This window comes from Anomalospiza imberbis, chromosome 3 (genome assembly GCF_031753505.1).
Source record: "Anomalospiza imberbis isolate Cuckoo-Finch-1a 21T00152 chromosome 3, ASM3175350v1, whole genome shotgun sequence".
NCBI classification, from domain to species: domain Eukaryota; kingdom Metazoa; phylum Chordata; class Aves; order Passeriformes; family Viduidae; genus Anomalospiza; species Anomalospiza imberbis.
The window spans coordinates 58,876,662-58,896,872 of NC_089683.1; the positions used below are offsets into that span (position 1 = coordinate 58,876,662).

At 36.0% G+C, this 20,211-nt stretch overlaps 1 protein-coding gene across 24 annotated transcripts in view; it reads right to left on the minus strand.

Moving 5' to 3' along the window:
• Window positions 1–20,211, minus strand: part of SYNE1 (spectrin repeat containing nuclear envelope protein 1) — a 289,553-nt gene that overhangs the window by 119,668 nt on the left and 149,674 nt on the right. For all 24 annotated transcript variants that reach the window (XM_068184611.1, XM_068184610.1, XM_068184631.1 and 21 more), the window contains 15 exons: window positions 18,630–18,794; window positions 17,344–17,516; window positions 16,345–16,498; window positions 16,063–16,206; window positions 13,693–13,857; window positions 12,111–12,428; window positions 11,215–11,370; window positions 10,377–10,547; window positions 9,333–9,659; window positions 7,958–8,110; window positions 6,506–6,673; window positions 5,331–5,507; window positions 4,356–4,502; window positions 3,176–3,301; window positions 1,546–1,722 (listed from right to left, as the gene is read on the minus strand). In XM_068184611.1, the coding sequence (XP_068040712.1) occupies window positions 1,546–1,722; window positions 3,176–3,301; window positions 4,356–4,502; window positions 5,331–5,507; window positions 6,506–6,673; window positions 7,958–8,110; window positions 9,333–9,659; window positions 10,377–10,547; window positions 11,215–11,370; window positions 12,111–12,428; window positions 13,693–13,857; window positions 16,063–16,206; window positions 16,345–16,498; window positions 17,344–17,516; window positions 18,630–18,794 (2,721 nt within the window). The remainder of the gene's footprint in view (window positions 1–1,545; window positions 1,723–3,175; window positions 3,302–4,355; window positions 4,503–5,330; window positions 5,508–6,505; window positions 6,674–7,957; window positions 8,111–9,332; window positions 9,660–10,376; window positions 10,548–11,214; window positions 11,371–12,110; window positions 12,429–13,692; window positions 13,858–16,062; window positions 16,207–16,344; window positions 16,499–17,343; window positions 17,517–18,629; window positions 18,795–20,211) is intronic.

The following is a 20,211-nucleotide window of genomic DNA, read 5'->3' on the forward strand; positions in this document are numbered from 1 at the left end:
AACTGAGAGAGTTCATCTGCATACACATCCTACAAAATAAGAAGTCAGAGAGATCCCAAAAAGAAGAATACACAATATACTGACAACTAAAACTAACCAAATATTTTTCAGCTCTTACACACTAAGGTAAATATAATCTTTTCCTACATTCTAGTTCCAGTAACTATAACTAAAGAAGCACACCCATCTCCAGCTCTGCCTCATTCCTCTTCATGATGGCTTCAAATGGAGTTAGGCGTCTTCCTTTACCAGGGGAAATTATTATAACAAACACACCTTGTGCCACATTTAACAGTACAGCAGGTGTCTCCCTTTCATTATAATCCAAAGTTACTGACAGAAAGAATGAAGAAATGGAGACTGCTTCTTCTTCCTGGACTCTAATGATAGCTGGTATAACAGCTTTCAGTCCAGATTGTGCAGAGGCATCTTCAACGGCTTTGACTTTGTTCCAAAGTGTGAGTAGAATAGAAATGGAAAGAAAGTACTGTTTACTTTTCACCTAACTCTCGGCACATCAGAGAAAGAATAAAAGCAAAGTCTATACCAAAAATGATAAACCCACATATTTATACATTTATTAAACAAATTATCATGTTGTTAAGTTATTGGTATGTACAGTAACTGATGTGTACAGAATGGTCATGAAATGTCTCTCTACTGGAATGAATGAGAGAAGATATGAAGGTATCTGTCTCATTAATTAAATAGTGTTTCTGTCATACTTAGAGATCAGCAACATCAAATAGTTCTATTGATCAAATTTGAAATACTTCTAAACTATTTAGAAGTGTAGAAATCAAAGAATTTTGCAAGCACAATTTGTAAATCTTATCTTCAGATCCACTGTGATCAGCATTTAGTCTATTCTAAAAGCAAAGGCAAATCAGATCAGGAGGCTGACAGTTGTCTATTATTAAAAAAACAAAGCCAGAAAAATACTAAAGTACAGTTTTCTGCTCTCCAAATCACCCTGTAGTGTGGCAAGCACATTTCTCTCTCTCTCAGGATTTTTATAAAGGTGCACAGAGAGAAGTGAAAGAGAAAACAATTTCTATTTCTGCTCCTTGTTTTTCTCATGTGGAATGTGTTTGGAGAATTGTTTACCTGGAGCGAATGCCTGGTTGGATCACGGTGGATTGTTTGGGCCTGATGGCCAATGAGATCCACCTGTGTCTGGACTCTGGAGAACAGGGTCACGAGTTGTGAGTGAGGTAGATATGATAATTAGAGAGAGTAGCATGTAGTTTTTAGTATCCTCTTTTATAGAGTATATTAATGTATCATAGCATAATTATAATAAAGAAATAATTCAGCCTTCTGAAATAAGTCAGACATCATAATTCTTCCCATTGGGTTCGCCGACATCTACAACACCGTAGCATCAACAAGGAAACACCACTCTTTCCTCTATCTTCTCTGCTCTTGCTTAGAGCACATTAGCCATTGTATGCAGTATGTGCATATAATATAAATCATAAAACAATATCAGCCACAGGATGAACTTCTTCCTTATCTTCTGTTCTTAACCCAAAGTCTCCTTACCTTAACCTGGAGTACCATATTTTGGGCAATATTTAGCTCCAACTCTGCCCGTCTCCTTTTTAAATTCTGTAGTTGTTGATCCGCATCCTGGAAATATATCCAGAGCTCAGCCTTCAGCTGTTTGATCTCTTCCCAACCTTGAGACAAATACTGTGAGTGCATTATCTGTTGCTCAATCTAGAAGAAAAGAAATGAAAAGGAGTAGGAATGCTTTAATTCATCTATTTTTGGAGAATGGAAGGTGAATACCATTCTTCCTGTGAGCACAATACTGTACTAAAGCAATTTCAACACCAGGTTCTGAAGGGGCTAATATTATCCACAAATAGAGTCTCAACCTTCAAAAGTCACAAAAATTGTACCTATCAAAGGAAATCTGGGTGGAAACAACAACAACAACAACAACAGCAATAATTAATTATCATTCCCCCTTGAGAGAAGTAAGTTTATGAGTGTTTGTATTTAAATGTTCTCTGTCCTCTGCTAAAGCTTAAACTAATTGCATAATTTAATCTACTACCTGCAAAGAATATTGTTAGAGTGTACCCTACATAAAAGTTTCAACCAGACACTTCCATTTCATTTGCTTAGCCCAGTTATTTTGCCTATGTGCCCCTTCTAAAATGCCAATAAGAAGAATGCTTACCAGATCTGAGCCATCAATCCTCTTACACCAATAGTGACACAGCTGCTTTTGCTCTAAATACAGCAGTGGGGTGCCTTTAAGATTTAGACACTCAACCAGCTTAGTATATCGTGGCACTATACCATCTGTGATTTCTTAGCAACGTTTCACTGCTTTGTATGTCAAAGGAGTATTTTATTCTGATGTTTGTGATGTTTTTCACCTCTTAGACTGCCATATTTTATGGGTTATTTGGATTTGTACAACTCCCTTCTGTGGTATGGAATGCTGTTACTGTATGTATTAGATTTTTACTCTTAGAAGTAGTTTCAAAGCTTTGGTTGTGTTTCTGTGTAAGAGAGACTAAATTTTTCATGTTTACAACAAGAGGAATGCTCATAATACTTATTTTCCAATAACTTCAGTTTATAGTTCCATTTTAAACCTAAGCATTAAGTGACTTTAAAACTTACAACTGAGGAAAACTTCTATAAATTAATATGCTGAAATGGATGCACTTTGATTCATGAACTGAACCATCATATTTTTTTGTTATGATGATTATTATATTATTAATCTATTAATACATGCCAATATGAACATCAGTCTACTGTTGAATGAATAATAACAATAAAATAATAAAATACAGAGAAGATTAGACTGAATTGTTTTTTTTTTAAATATAACATGAATAAAGTTTTCTTCCACAGAATGTTATTTCTGTAGCTTTAGACCAACATCTTGTAACATTGTCTAAGTACCTTTAGCAACCTTAGTTGTGTGCCTTTTTATTAGTACCAGGATGGCAATGTATGGATATAATAAAAAAAAAAAAAGAAGCAAAATGAGAGAACTAATTAACTATCTCTAAAGAAATACTTAAGATGAAAGTAAGATGATATTTCTTTAAACCATTACCCAATATGACCTTTTTAAAAGGGAACAGATCAAGGCAGTTAAAACTCTAAATAGGATTAGAAGTGGGTTGTTGTGGTTATCTTGTACCGTTTGTTTTGTTTGTTGAATATCTGCTGCTGTACTCTTCACTGTGGCATCTGACAGATCACACATGGAGCACAGAAGATCCAAGTATGTATTGGCCTGCTCCTGCAGAGCCCGGAAATGTTTAACCTGAGGGAAGACAACTCAAAAATAAACCCTGAAACTCTGGAAATAATATCTTTGTTTTAGTGCAATCATACATTTTAGTGTTTTTACTCTGCCTTGTTATTTTTTCCATAAAATTAAATGTAGAAATACATTCTTTTTTTAGGTAATGTTTCTACGTTATAATTATGGAAAGGATTAATCCCTAAAAACTTGATTATTATCATATTACCAAAACACTTAGAGACATATGAATTAGCTAGCTTATTTCTCAGAAACACACAGTCTCAACAAAGTGACAGATTTTCCCAATGTGAATGGAAACCAGAGCTTTATAGGATTATCAACACATCCTGTTCCTACAGCTATACAATTTTCCACTGTCTGACAGATCATGAGAAATTCAGCTTAGTGGAATTTAGGTGCTGGTCTCACTATGTTACATACGCCCTGCTTCCCCTGCCCCTGTAGGTCTGCCATCTCTAGTATTTCAAGGTCTCTATTAAGTGAGGCGATGGATGAGACACCACTGAATGCCATCATTTTTAGTACCATACCAGTTTAATTTAAAACCAAGTTACAAATCCAATGTAAAACACATCGTCACTAAGAATAATGAAGAATCAATGAAAGAATTCTTAATGGTCAACGAAGGCTACAGGCAATTCTGTGCTCTTAGACTGAAAAATTGTTTTAATTGCCTGATAATTCACTCTGTGTCCATGGTAGTGTGAAAAGGTCTCATAAGGAACATAGTAGACAGATGGGCAATTGGACAAGCAGAAAGACACAACCCCTCTGCTAAGCACATATATGGAGTATCTGATTTATCTAACTGGCCAACATTTTTCAGGTAATATGTTTCTAAGCATTAAGTAGAGCTAGCAAAAGCTCTCTTTGATTTTTCACCTACAGATATTTTGCATTCTAGGTATTCCTTTTGAGTTTGGGAATGAACTTTGAGGCTACACAGCTTTCAGAGAAGGCTAGAAAATATCTAATTTCTATACATTTAAATCTCTTATCTGAAATCACCTTATTAAGAATAACTGAGCTTTTTCAAGTGTTAAACTTTTACCTGTTTAACTGCATCTGCCAGGCTGAACGCTGTCCAAGTAGTTGGCTTTAGCTCTGACTGCACTGTAGACAGCCAGGTCTGGCACTGTTGTAGAGTATCCTGATGATTAACATGCTTCTGGAGCTCATGTTCCAAACTCTGGTACACCTAAACAAAACATTTTGTAAGTTTATCACATTTTCAAATAGCACCATTGTCTCTCTTTTCCTGCCTTGAAAACTGCTAATAAAACAGAAGTATCAAGACTTTGATTATTTTATCCTTTGTACATTAAAGTACCAAGGGCTGAAAGCTCCTTAAACTCTCACTGCACCCTGCTAATATGTGGAGAAGATGGACAATATTTAATGCACGGCTTCTGAAATGAAAAGATGGAGAGGCAAATGAAGAGCATGCTCTCTTTTTTCTGCATCCAACATTTTTGTATTGATTTTGTGTAAGATTATTTTAGTTTGTTTTATGGTTGTTTTCTTTAGGTTTTTTTGGGTTTTGTTTGGGGTTTTTTTGACTGCTGGCTTAATCTCTTAATTGGTTTAACAGAATGACCCAGATGGCCCTTCTTAGTCTGGTTTTAATGAGAGAGACAGTATTTCATAGCACACACTTGAGGCCTGTTTATGTATGTATGAAAGCTATCAACACTAAGACTGCAATTTTCTCCTAGTTTTTGAAGTAGAAAATGTCTAATTTTTTTTCTGCAGCTACTCAGAAGCTAGTGTAACATGAACGTAATGAGCATGCGGCAAGATTAATGTAAGAATTGACAGGCCACTATTTTTGCTAGTTGCAAGACAACATTTGGATCACAAGGAATTCAAGTGTAGCACAGGAACGATGAAGTGCCCAGTAGTCTGCAGGTTCAATCAAAATTGAAACAGCAGGAAGAGTTTTATATCATTTAAAGAATAACTAATAGAAATAATAATACACTTTATTTTTAAATGGCATTAAAAAAATCTTTGAAACAAGACTTACTCTTTGGGCTGTGCTACATATGGCAGAATAGCTGTCCCTTGTCCCCTGAAGATGGCTTTGTATATTTTGCTTAAATTTTGCTTGAAGATGTTCCGAGCATTGACTGATCAGGTAATCACCTTTACTCTTAAGGTTGTTCAAACGATCTTCAAATCCTGCAATTTCTTCCAGGATCGCCTAAGAAACAGATAAAATACTTTTGAAGAAATATGCTGTGGTGCAGAATGTTTTTTCGCCCTCCTTTAAACACTTTATCCTCAGATTTGGAAAAAAATATTCAGACAACATGTTTTGTCATAGTCAAGCTATTGGACTGCATGTTCATTTTAAAGTCATTGTCAAAAGTCTTTACACAGATACCCCACAGAAACAGCAGTAACACTTTCATAATGTGAAAACACTCTCTGCTCAGACCCCAAGACTACACTGAATCTTCATTTGTTGCATGCTCTTCAGGGCTTCTCCAGTTTCTCTTGTGTCTAGTAATGCAAATTAAATCTCATGTTGAATCATATCTCATTCCATAAGCTCTTTCCATAGTGGACAGTTCTTTCCATTGACTTTGGTAGAGTCAATTTTTTATCTAAGGAGGTTACTGAAAGAGTAACATACCAATCACAAATAATTTAAAGACTTCAATATTTGCCATTGGAATCTCAGTTTCAGCTAGTGGTAGGTTGGATTTTGTTCTCTTTTATCTTCTAGAAAGCATTGGCTATCAAGGTATTAAATGATTTTCACTAAAAATAACCATAACACCACCTTGAATAAAAGCTACAACCTAATAGAAGAACCTAGAATTAGAACAACCTAATAGAGGTACCTCTAGTTTCTCAACTTTCTTCTCCATTGCTGTTTTATCAGCCACATCCAGTGTGGTGATCAAATTTCTAAAGTTCATGTTAGCAGATCCATACCAAGAAAATTTTCAAATTAAAATCTGACACAGAAATCAGATCAGAGTACAACAAGGCTCTTTGTGTAAATGCAGTTTCATCTAAGAAATGATGCTAACAACAAACCATATTTGTTAACTGCATTAGTAACACTGATGATTATTTACACATTTAGCAGCAAGAGAAATAAAATAGGGGAATGACAAATAATTAGATCTCTGTAGTGGAGGCAGAGAAAATTTCTGTTTTACAAAAGAAGATCACCAATAGCAAACTCACCTTTTGATTAGCTAGTTGCTGAGTGATTATTTCAAGATTGTTGCTTTCCATGAGGTCAGGGCTGGCCAATCTGCTGGACATATGTAATAACCATTTCTCCCCTTCTTGCAAATCACTATTGTAATCCTCATGTTCTTTTACTCTCACCTCTAAGGTTTCAACACATGCCTACAGGTCCACAACAACCAAAATTAATTTTTCAGGTAATTACAAGAGTTAAAAAAAAAACCCAAACAAGCCAAAACCCACCAAGAACTTGAAAACATAGTAAGAATTATCATCTAAATTTATATTCCTGTGAGGGAATCTCATATGAATAGACTGTAAAGGAAGACATCAAAAGACACATATATTCTGTGAATACATTTGTGTGAATAATTACTTCTGTGGTACCAAGCAGTATTTTCATTCCAGATGAAATATCTTACTTTGAAGTCTGAGGGAAACACTTGAGAAATGAACGCTGTCAACTTGACATTAAGTTCACTCACAGTTATTACACACTCTTTGAAAGACTGCACTTGACCTACCAAATGCTATAGCTGCTGCTTACAGCCTTTGCATGTACATACTGCCTGCACCTGTGGCTGACAAATTAAGAATGTACACACTGAGTTAAAAAGTATTTATTGTTTTCAGGAAGCTTCTCTAAATTTCAGCTCCCAACATTGTATCTAATGGAATGGGCATAATTTTTTTGGTACAGATCAGAGGCATGTCTTTGAACTAAAAATCAACCTTAAAAAAAATAAAATCATCTCCTGTTGGTGTCTGGATTGGCAATTAAAGGTGCCTAGGTCAAACATAAGTACTAACATGGTTTGCAGAGCTTATCCTTGTTAGGAGTATAACCTATTAAAAGCTTTAAGAATAATCATACTTTAGGATGTATTTAGAAGCATTAGACCATTCAAAGTACTAGATACATATGGACTAATGAATCAGTGTTAATAATGACCTTGCTGAATTAAATTATATCCATCTTGCAGTTTTTCTCTGGTGCCTTTTATTCAACAACTAAACTAAACAGTTTATGGAGATCAAGGAGAAACAAGAGAGAGTATAATCTAAGGGCATCTGTCCCTTCAAGGAATAATGTACTTAGAATTCTATTAAATGCTTTTAAAAGTAGTAACAATAACACAGACTAGTCCCCAATACATACCTCATTAGTGTTATAAAACACAAAGACTTCACCTGCCACATTCAGAATTCATTTCAGCTACTCTGGTTTGATTTATTTACGTAGTTTTTTCCATATTCAAAACCCTCCTGCCACTTCTGTCCCCCCTCCAAAAGAAACCAAAAAAACCCCAACAAAATACCAAGAGTTAATTAAAAGTAGCTGGTTCTTTATATAGACATGACATAGCATGAAATAAATAGTTAATTTCTTAAAGAGGAGTAAAAATATAGCAAATTGGAAGAAACCTGATGTTTCTTCCTTTTTACCTTTGTTTTGCTGCAGAGATCCTGGTAACTGCTCTGAAGGTCTTGAATGTTGTTCTTTAGAGCCACATCATTCACCAAATCACAAAGTGCTTCTCCCTTTTCAATCACTGACTTTATTGAGGGCTCATGAGACAGAACAGTCTGTTGTATGGACTACAATGCAAGCAAGAATTAAAATATATCTACTGATCACTGGAGATGTATTTCACTAACTTCCTTTTGGTCTGATGCACAGCCTTGTATCCTGATTTATATCATCCTTTCCAGACAGGCAGAACTTTGTTTACCAATGCAGGATTCTGTTTCTCAGCCCTGCCCTGAGATAACAACTATGCACACATGTTAAAACAACAGGTCCTTTGAGAGTGGCTAGTAGCATGGCTGACAGTCTGGAGCTGGTGAAGCAAAGGGAGTTCATGAAGTGGCCAGTTCTAGGGATAAAATTTGTTCAGAGGAACAAATTATGAAAATAGGTGGGAAGGTATGACCAAAGCCATCCCCTTAATGAGACAGTGTGTGATGAGTGCCTAGCACTGTACTTTGGTGAGTACAACTCCCCAAACACGTAGAAAGCAAGCACACAGCTGTGACATACAACTTTGAGTGGTGAAGCTGGCAAGGAGTACTGGGCAGCTTTAGCGAGAAAGCCTTGAAGCAATGTAGGTATTGCTCAGCAATGACCAAAACATTGGATTGTTGGCAACATCTTTTTAGCCACAAATGTAAAGCACAGCACTATATGGGCTGTTGTGAAGAGAGTTAACTCCACCTCAGCTGGGCGTAGTACACATTTTATGAAACATTTGTAATCTTGGAGTATTTTACAAAAACATCACTAGAAGAAAAAATGAGGCTTGTCAACAAATTTTCTACTCATTTTTGTGACTGGAAAATAACCCAAACACTTCATTAAAATACTAACAAAAACTTGGGAGGTCATAGCAGCTGACTGTCTGGGATATCAGTTGAGCTGGGACACCCAGTTTTAACCAGAAAGCTATTAAGTCAATCTAAACAGTGGCAATGTCTGAAGTCATGAAAGACTGACTGATTTCTATATTCACTTCAACTGCAATCACCTCGGTTGAGATCAATGCAATTACTCATATGTGTACTCATAAAAGAATTTTGCTCCATTACAGGAAATTTTCAGCTATGGAAGCCTTATTTGGACATTCACATTTCAAATCCAGGGGCTCAGTCTGGTTTGTTAGAGGCAGGTATCATGCATGTTTTCATTGATGCTGGCTGGGACATCCAGATCAGAAACATCTCATGTACCTACTGAAGAAACTTGGATACCTGATCAGAGGATTTATTGAGCATCACTAGATTAAAATAAATTCAGTAGTATTATGAGATAACTCCTTTTTACCTTGTATTTGGACAATTGTGCCTTCTTCTCATAGAGTTCACTCTTTGGCTCCACGGGAGCATGTAAGATGGCTTGGTACTCCATGACCCACTGAGTTTGGGCCTTATACTTGTCTGAGAACTCCTTTACCAGCTGAAGACACTTCTCTGAAGTCATGTGTTCTTTTCTGATAGAGCCAGCCAGCTCTTCAAGCTGTTCCACATGATCTCCAATTTCTTTTCTTAGCTGGTCAACTTCGTTTTCTTCCATGTATTTTATGGCTCGCTCCCCCTTTTCACGGGCTGATTTCAGTAAACTGTGGCCTATGTCCATATCACTCAATAGCACCTGTGAAGGAAAACTTGGTTAACAGAAAATGTATGAAAACTTGCCTTTTTTAAACTTTGCTACAGACACAGAAAGAATTGCTAGGGAAAATGAATGGACTTTTCAGTACAAAATTGCCTCAAGTTAAGGTGTATCAAGCTAGAAGGAAGCAGATAAAGCAAATACTTCTGCCCTGCACTGGGCTTGTGAATTTAAACAGAGAAACTGAGGGCTCCCAGGAAAGGATGTCTACTCCAAATTCTGGAACAGATGAAAACTTTCCCTTAGCATATTACATTTAAAGTGCTTAAGCTGCAGGACATATGAGAAGCTCATCTACAACTTTTGGGATGAAACATGAGGGTTTCAATGAAGAGAAATAGGAAGCACTTCTTGCCACAGGACATAGAAAATACACAGTGCACAAAAAAGTATACTTGCAGGGAATTGGGGATATAGGAATTTATTTTAAGTTTTAACCTAACATAAAACAGATACAAGCATGCCTTATGGAAGGATAGGACTATTATTTAGAACTTTATTATTTAAGACTACTTGTAATAGCCAAGCTATGATCTAATGAGATGTGATAACAGAAAGTTTTGTACTGTGTGGTCTTATCCCATTATGTTCTCTGGGAAGGTAAAGTCAGAATTTTGAGCAGCTGTTAAGATGTATGTTAAAATACAGCCTCCTGTTTGTGAACAGAAACAAAAAATGTATTTAAGAAAGTAGTACCTCTAGTTTCTGCACTTTTTTCTCCATTACTGTTTTATCAACCACGTCAAATTTGGTGATCACATTTTTGAAGTTCTTGTTAGTAGCTCCATACCAATTTGTGTAAGCACTAAAAGACAATTCTGACTCCTCCATACAGCGTATTTCTTCTTCCAGAAACTTTACTTGCTCCTTCAAACAAATACGCAGGGTAAGGGTTAGAAACAAGGACCACTCAGATGTTTATTATTGCTATTTGTTTAAGAAAACAATAAATTGCTATTTATTAATAAAATCTATTATACAAAGATAAAATAAATGGGCTTTGAGTTATTTCATAAATAGTGGATAATTCTTACAGGGCTCTTGTCAGGGTGTACATATGTCAATCACCAATGTTAAAACTGAACTAATACTAAACACTGAAAATGTACTCTCATTTTGAACTTTGAATTGTGACTTTTCATTACAGTACTATGAGGCAATTACTGCTTAAATTAACCTGAAGACTGCACCTTACCAAATCCAATTTTCCACATACTAATGTGTATCAGTGGCAGCCTAAAAACATTTCTCTAGAGGTCAATTAGCATTCAAGCATACTTTATTCTGAATTTGTCTCCTGAAACTATCAAAAAGATAGCGATAGGGCATTCTACTTCATCATCCTGATTATGTTTCTGTAATACATTTAATCCAATGAAATCTGTGGGTATATGTATATGGATATATATGTGAAAGTCGTGCTATTGAGTCTACAGTAATGAATAGACTCAAAATCTAATTACAAAAGCCTGTTTGTATTTGCTTCTTAACTAGCAACTTATGATGTTACAATGAATTAGTTTTCATTACTTACCAAGACATGAAGAAGAAGAGTTTGGTAGCGAGATGTAAGCTGCGTAGCCTGACTTCCCATTCTACTTGCAGTGATATTCTCCTCTAGCATTTGCTGAGCCAATACCCCAACTTCTTCTACATCATCTTTGTAGATTGTAATGTCTTCGTGACACTTCTATGAGAAAGAAATGATCAAACTTATATGACTGATTCAAACATCTTAAACTAACAGGAATTTAACTGTAACTAAGTCAGGAAATCATTGAAAAGGAAAACAAATGCATGGTTGTAAACATTCATTTACAACTGGAAAATAAACCAGAATCTGATGAAAGTTATTGTAACAAATATGCTGGAAAGATTTGCATCCCATATGGACTGCATTTCATTACTACAGATACAATAATTGTAGTTTTTTTCCCCTTGAAAAATAATAGTAGAAATACAATCTGCGCTTCCTATAAATTTCACTTGAAGTTTTGAAGATGACTGTAAAGTGTAACCTGGCTTCAGATCTGCTACCTGTGTTTATTTAGAACCATATCTTCTCATTCCAGTGACTAAAGGAGAATTATTTCATCGACACAGTGGAGACTTCATAACACAGTTGGTCACATTTTACTCTTGTTACCATATTAATTCTTGTCCATTCCACTGCCTATCTTCACACACTATAGAACATATGAATTACAGATCTCCCTGCAAGATTTCAACATTTGTTATAGCCATACCTCCTCCAGTAAAATGGGAGGAACCTACATCTAGAAGGCACAAAGCTGTCTTGGATCCATAATTTTAGTCAACAACTCAGAATAAATTGAAAAGCTTGCTCTCATTTTCACAGTGCAACCAGGAATTGATACAGAAACCTCTTATGTTATTTTGTTTAAGGAATGCCTTAACTATATTCTTTACCTTCATCTGTTGAAGCTGCATTTCTTTTGTTGCTCTACCAGACCTCCTTCCAGTCCTGACAGCAACTTTCTTCTCCAGGTTTGTTAACCAGTCATTAACCTTCTGAAATTTTTTCTCCATTAACCTCAGTTTGCTCACAGTGGCATTTAATTGGCTTCTAGCTTCAGAAAGCCTGTGCTGATAAACTTGCCAATCCTGTCGTAAGGATTCCAGGGCTCTGTCTTCTATCTGGGGAATACCCCAGGGAATCACCTCCTCTCTGGCATGGACAGCAGTATTCAATAATGCTTGTCCCTCTGCACAGTGGACCTGCAGCTCCTGTAAAGGCAGAGTTAGTTACACACCCTACATTGACAGCTTCCATTCATGTGTGGCAAAAACCCCCTTGGTTCCTATGAAGACAGCTGCATTCTCTTTAGTTATCTATGGTTAGTATGCTCACTTACAAAGCACACCAAGTATCACTATTACTGACAACTGAACTGCAGAAAATTATTGACAAAGCATGCATTAAATTCTTTCCTCTCCTGCCAAGTTCATCAGTTCTGTAACACTGGCTGCCTCAGCCAGCATGGGATGGATGGAATCCATTCACCACAGCATAAATTCAAAACTTTCCAGATGTGACAAGCAGACTGTAAGACTGATTCTAAAACTGAATCTCTTTAAAAACCGAGGCTTCAATCTTCTAAAATAAACAAAACTATTTATTTTTACATATGTTTGAGACAACACTCCAGACTAATTTTTGATACCCTCTTCTGGACATATATGGCATTTTCATGTTTATTTGCACTTAATCAGAAAGTACAAAGTGATTCAATCTGATTAGAAAACATAGCAAGGAAATTACCTTAACAAAACACAGTTGCGTTTCATCTCAGATTTCACTTGAGATACATATCCAGATTTTCAAAATGGGTTTTGTAGAGTAACTAAGTAACTAAGAAATAAATGCAGACTCCCTGATCATGCAAAGACCTCTCAGTATCCTGAATAAAGTAATAAACATTTCATATCTCAAGTACAGACTTTGTGCTCCTTCAACAACAGGTATTAAAGCATCTTTAGTCAGCTTAAGATAATAACTGGGGAATTACTGAAGCACTATGGGTTCACCATTCACTTTCACTGAAGTGGGTCATTGGTAGTCTTCCTACCTCACTATGAGAGCCAGCCTGCATGACTGGAACTGCCCGAATGTAGGTGCACCTGCACGGTGAGCAATAAAAGATGGAACGCCAATGAAAATACTATTCATATTTTATGAAACACGCAAGGAAAAGGAGAGATGAACCAACATCTAACACAAATTCAACACTTTCAAGAAAGGATTAGTATGCCTGGAGATTTCATTCAAGGCCTGACACTTTTTTCCAGAAATAAGCAACAATATTTCCACTACCTTTACTGGTACCACCTTTGAGCAACAAAGTGTTCATGTATAATGCAATTTCAAGTTGGTCTCAAGACAATTTTTGTCTGGAAATAAGTCTTATTCTGTTACTACACCATTATATTCTGTTACTGTACCATCACAGGATTGATTTTTTTTTTTTTCCTTAGGGTGTCACACACATACCTGTAAATCTCGGAGTGTTGCCTCCTGTTCCTGGGCATCACCATCAAGATGGCATAAACAGTCAAGTTTTTCCTGTTCCTTCTCCAGCCATACTTCAAAGGCCTTCAGATTTCTTTGGTACTCTTGGTGTAAGGTAAGCAGTCCTTCAGCTTTTGTTACAGCTTCCTGCATGTGAAAATATTTACAAATACGTATACATATCTTAGTGCATTGTCAAACCAAGAGAGCATAAACCCCAGCCATCCATCAAGGGAAAAGGTTTGTATCTGATGCTGAACGTTCCAAGAATTCAAGAGCACTTGAATTCTGAAGATGACTTAATTGATTACAGAGAAAGAGGGAGACATGTAGGGGTAAAAATATTTATCTCAGAAGATAAGTTTGTAACTTCTGAGATTTAGAGTTTTGAGCTGGGATTACTTTAAAATAACACCTTAGTGTTTAATAACAAAAAAACTTTCTTGATTTTTACTGCAATTAAAAAAAAAAACTTTGCTGAAGTGATTAATAAGCACATGAGCTTAGAAATTGCATTTTTTCATTTTTTTCTTTTGCATGACTTTTTTTTTTTTTTTTTTTTTTTTTTTTTGCAAATGGAATTGGAACCTTCTGTTAGGAGTATCCACTATCTTAGGTTTTAAGATATTTGCAGACAGTCCCTACAGAGCACAGTATGAAACAGAGTACAAGTCTTCTGTGTATGTAAGTGAGCAAGTTACAGTAATTTCAGCACTAAAATATTACCATACCTGGAGTACAGAAGGAAAGGTGTCATATATTGGAAAAAGACTGGAACAAGTGCAAGAAAAATAAACTACATGTAATTCACATCCTCTAAGAAATGATGAGAATGGTGAATCAAGTTCTGATGGAGACAAGACAGGCTGCATTTGAGAGCAGCAGACTCATAAAAAGACAATCCCTTTAACAAATCTATGAATTTAATGTCTGCTTCACCTCTTATTTCTAACAGGTCTGTCTAGTGGAAGAAAGGAAAACAGGAGTCTTATCACATTTTTTACAAGGCTTGTCCATTCCCAGAAGTGGGAAGGGGAAAAGAAAGACCAGTTTTCTTGCCTTTCAAGAGGGGCTTAGGAAATTACAAGTCTTGGTCTGCTCAGATGTGGCCATAAATCCTCAGGGAATCTTGTCAGATTTCCTGCCTGGCCAGAGGATTAGTAAAATATTTGAACTTTCTTTACTTTCCAGCTATGTGCTTTGAATTTTGAATTTCTTTCTCAGGGTTGATTGCACTCTTGACACTTAACACTATCACCACATTTGGGAACAGGAAAGACCAGTCATCAGGGATATTAGGTGGAAGAGAAAGAAGGAATGCTTCTTGCTACATGGGGTAAGATGTACAGAACTCTTGCCTCTGTAAGCCATCATCCATTTCTTATTGTTCCCATGCTATTACACAAGCTGAGCAAATACAGGCAGCTTGTACAGCTTTGTGCAGGAGAAAAAGGTAGACTAGGGCATCCCCATGGGATAGTAGCACTTCCCAGGACTTATGTATCTCTCTGGCAAACCTGAGAAATTTTATTCACTCAAAATCAAAAGAAAGACAGAGGATAGAAGTTTTTGCAGTTGTGGAAGAGAGGTCCACAAATCACTGATTCACTTCTGTGTTTGAAAAACTGAATTTTGGCTGAATTTTGAATTTTGTCATTCTACATGACAAAGGCATCACTGAAACAAAAAAATTCAATTTTACTACACTGCTGTCCTCAAGCAAAGTTTGCTGTCTGAGCATGTGTTAGTCATTTTTTAATTATCACAGAAGAACTTGGTTTAACTGGAGATAATTGCCTAGCTTTAACTATCACCAGGTCTTTCATTTTTTTTTACCTTACATCTTATCCTAAACCCCATCCTGATCTTAATCTATGTCCTAACCTTTTCCAGATATATATTATCAATATTTATCAGTAAATGTAGTACTTACTGCACTTGTGTCAGTTTACTTGCTAATAAGGTTCATGTTCATTAATAAAATCTCTCTAGCTGTCAACCATTTGTGAATCATGCAACTGACTGGTAAATTTATTGCAAACATACACTTATGCAAATCACAAGTCTGAAGATTTTTTCAACATTTCACAATGGGTAAAATTACATCTGTGCTGAAGTCAATGAACCTTTTGACATGGAGTTCCTCAGACTACTCTCCTGATTTTTAGAACCCTTCTGGAAGATCTGAAGCTCAGTACAGGATGACAGATTTATTAATCACCCTAGTAGGTTTCTGTTACAGTAAGCTACAGCTGTCCCCAAACTCTTAATCCTCATTTCACTGTAAAATAAATGATCAATGGAAATATTCTTTCCTTTTTGAACAAGGAGTGCTATGAAGGAAAACTGTACCTTTGTTCTTTCTTTGAGGAACTTATATCTCTCCTGAAGGTCTTGTAGCTCAAGCTGAGCAATGTAATGCTCAGCCATCCCCTTTCCTTTCACTTCAATAGTCTCCAACAGGCTGTTATGACTCAACACCTCTTCATTGAGTAGCTGCAAAACAGAAAGAGAAGAATATATAAAAGGCACCATTAAAACAAGACCACAGATTAATCCTGCAGTTAGACAGTTTGTTTTATTGCCTCTAAGGTGTTATGTACTTGTTGATGGTTTGTTGTAAATCAAACACACCTTTGCTTTGCTGAGGGCAGCTGTTTTTTCCCTCAGTTCAGCATATTGCCTTTCAGAAGCATTCATACTTGCTTCTACTTTTTCCATCCATCTGGAAAACTGATTAACATCTTCCTGGTAACTCGTCCATTTGGATAGAGCTCCTTCCAGTTGGCTGTAATTAAAAAATACATATTTTTTGTGATAGTGAAAGTTCCCGTGCTATTTGAGCAGTGAGATATAGTCATACACAGATATTCTAGAATATATTTATGAAAGAGATGCATCACAAGATAAGCGATCTGTTAAAATCCTACAGATTTTAACTAGGAGCACTGTTTGACTAACAAAGAGAAATCAAGTTTTCCAAACCTGGAATATTAAGTAGATCTGTAATTTATGTAGCTGATACGTTCTAGGTTTAGTAAATGAATTGTAACTGAAAGCATAAGACCCAGAATCAGAAATTTTCTGCCCCTTTACCTACATTCAAAAGTTGCTGCATTCAATTCTGTTGAATTACCTTTGTTTCTTTAACTTGAAATATTTGCAACTATTGATGCTCCACCAAAGAAATCTCCATTTTTCCCTTTATATTTCTTTATTCTATCACTAGGAGCAGCACTGTTGGGCACTGTAATTTACAGTTTGTTCTTTGGAATGGTAGCAGGTGGAAAAACAGGTAGAATCTTGACAGAGCAAACATTAATGTCCATGAAAAAAATTTCATTTCTGAGAAGGTTTCAAAGCATCAAGTGCAACACAAAGTAAAATATTCAAGATTATGAACATAGAATCCAGTTTTAAGCGTACATGGACAATAAGTGTTAATGAAGCTTAGATCTCTCACAGTTTCCTCCCCTTCTTTTACTTAAAATGAATATATCACAACTTCTAGACCCAAAGTGTTTGGTATATGCAATCATTTTACATGAATTTGACTTCTGTAGTAAAAAAATTTCTTTTCAGAAGTTTTTGCTTTGTTACTAAGCATCATTCTGCACGTCACTCCCTTTTTACCTCTTGCACTGTATACAAGCAGATAGAAGAGAAGCCCAGCTGTCCTTCAGATTTTGCAATTGGCCTTCAATCACTGGTACTCCCTCCAGAGAAGTATTTTGCAGAACAGATTCTCCTCTTGTCAGAACAATTTTCATTTGGACTTCTTTTTCTTGTTTCACTGCTAGCAGGCCCTAGGAAGTGAGTGGATATATTTTATTTTCATCATTACCTGGACACAAATATTCTAACTAGCTTTAATAGAACATGACCTGATCATATTTAGCAGCTTGTAGTGAATTGGAAGATGGACAGTGGGGTTCACAGCTGGGCTTTCACAAACGAAAGTGACTTTCAATGTTCAGGCTGTTAAAAAAAACCCTTAGTTAACAGGAAAATTTTCATGGAATCTGTGCAGGTACTTAGAGCATATCAGAAAAGACACTGTTCAGTGAAAAGGCTGACATTCCAAAGGAAACATCACTTAGATGGAAAACAGGATTAATTCACAGAGACAACAAGATACAATGACAAAGCTCTTCTACAGGGCTGAAATACAGTTCTACCACTGCAGGATATACTTGCAACATAAAGGTATCAACAAATAAAATCTGTCATCAATGTCAGCCTAGGGACTTCAGCTCCTGGAGCTATGCAGTTGCAAACTCAATGTTTCTAACACTATGTAGTCATGAAAAGCCTGAAAGCATGAACCCAAAAGATTCAATGAACAAAAGCCAAAACATAATTTTAGTATTATGCTACAATCTTTGGCTGTTCGACCTAGCCTTATAATTTTGAAGATCTCTGGCTTAGAATCCAAGACATCAATAAAATTAAAATATTGTTTTCTAAATAGTGCTTTTTAATATTATTGTGTTCTATTATCAACAGATGCTATTTACTTAACTGTCATCACCATTTTAAAAGCAAACAATTATAGGAAAAGATTTGCTGAATCAACTGTATCACCTGTAAGATCTAGGAATATATATTGAAATATACTAAACTAACAGAAGTGACTACCCTACTTATTCCATTGAACCTTCATCAGCCACATAACATCTTTTGAGTACTTCAAGAATTTTCATATGTGCAGTTGTCCATGTCATTAAGGTCCTTATCTACTGCTTAGAGAAAAGTTCTAATAACGAGCTCTTCCTGCTACAAAAGGAGTTACTTTGAGTAAACTGAAAATCAGCATCTGAACAACAGTTATTAGACTGATATGCAACAACTAAGTATCCTATATTTGTATTCTTTATATAGATCTAAAAAGATAAGGTTTTGGACTCTTGTTTCCATACCTCTAGTTTTAACATCCGACTGTCCAGAACACTCTTGTCTGCAGTAGGATGACAGTAGGAATCCAGCATGTGAACGGCATCAGCAACCCAGTCCTGGAGGTCCTTGACACTCTGTGAGAACTGCTGGTGCTCTGCTACAATCCTATCCATTCTGGAAACTTTCTCCTGCAATTCATACAGCAATTAGCACCAACAGCTATTTAATGGATCACCTATTCCCCATACCAACTCTTCGACTTTAGAATGAGTCTCATCAACTATACATAGAAGTTTGCTTCACACACTGCTAATTACAAGTACATTTAAGCCTGGAATGGATTTTGCATTCACACACAAATGAATCGTCCAAACAGAAAATACAAATGAAAATCTCAGAAATGTAATTTTTTATTTTCTAAATCTAAAGCTGCAGTTTTCTGGTTTCACTTTTTCTTAAACATCTGGTAAATCACATCTAAGCTCCATGTCAGTGTTGCAATGGAAGCTAACTTGTGAAATCAGCCAGCGCAATTATAGATTTAAGCCTGAGAAGCTACTCCACTGCAGCAATATTACCTTGTTGATATTTGGAAAAGACCTGTTTTCCCCAATGACTCTCACCGGTAAAACCATTCTTCTGAAAAATCACTGACACTCATACAAATCAAAAACAAATGCTGAAGTTAGATTTCTAAAAGTTACATTGCTTGATGTGAACAAGAAAACAGGGCAGAGTGTGTTTTTTCCACTGTGACAGAGAACAAAAGTCAAGTCAATGTAACAGGCCTTGGAAATTACTGAGAGAGATCTTCTTCAAGATCCATGGCTATCCAAAAAGTTTCAGGGTTTCTCTAATAGGCTGGACCATATGTATCCTGCACCATAGATGACTCCTGCTCATCCTGACCTTTCCTACAAGCTCTGCTCGCATAAGCCTGTGTTAGTAACTCATGCATCTTTCACCTTCTCATTTTACTGACATGAAAATTTACGATGGCCATGCATACAATAATTTTCAGTAAGTCAAAGATATGCTTTATAATTGTTACTTCTACAGAAAAAGTAGGAATTGCCAAAGTAGCAATCCCTTAAGCACAAATACTTTCTGAATTGAATTGTTATTCCAACACATATTGCCCATATCCTGAATCATTCTAGTTACTGTAGCAACTGTAAGCCTGTATCCAGCCTTCTTCACTACATGAACTTTGAAAAAAGATAAGTCTTAATATGGAGGCTTTCTTATCTGTCTACACTAGAGAGATAGTAGAACTATTAAGTGGTGAAGTGTGTGTAGCTCAAAAAGAGAGAGTTATGTTAAACTCTCAGTTCTTAGTCTGATAGTTCAGAATTTGGACTATGTCTCCCCTTGAACATTCAAAAGCAGCTTAAGAGGTAAATTTTTTTTAGAAGACCAACCTATTACTTTTAGGTGAAAATAGTTACAATGCCAATAATCATCATTATAGGATGAGACAAAATAACAACTCGTCTGCATCCTGTATTTTCTACAAAAAACTTCATCTCTGTTAATTTTTGAAAAATACTTCTTTCAGATGCCATTTATTACAAAACTGTCTTCAGTTTTGAAAGTGAAAGAATC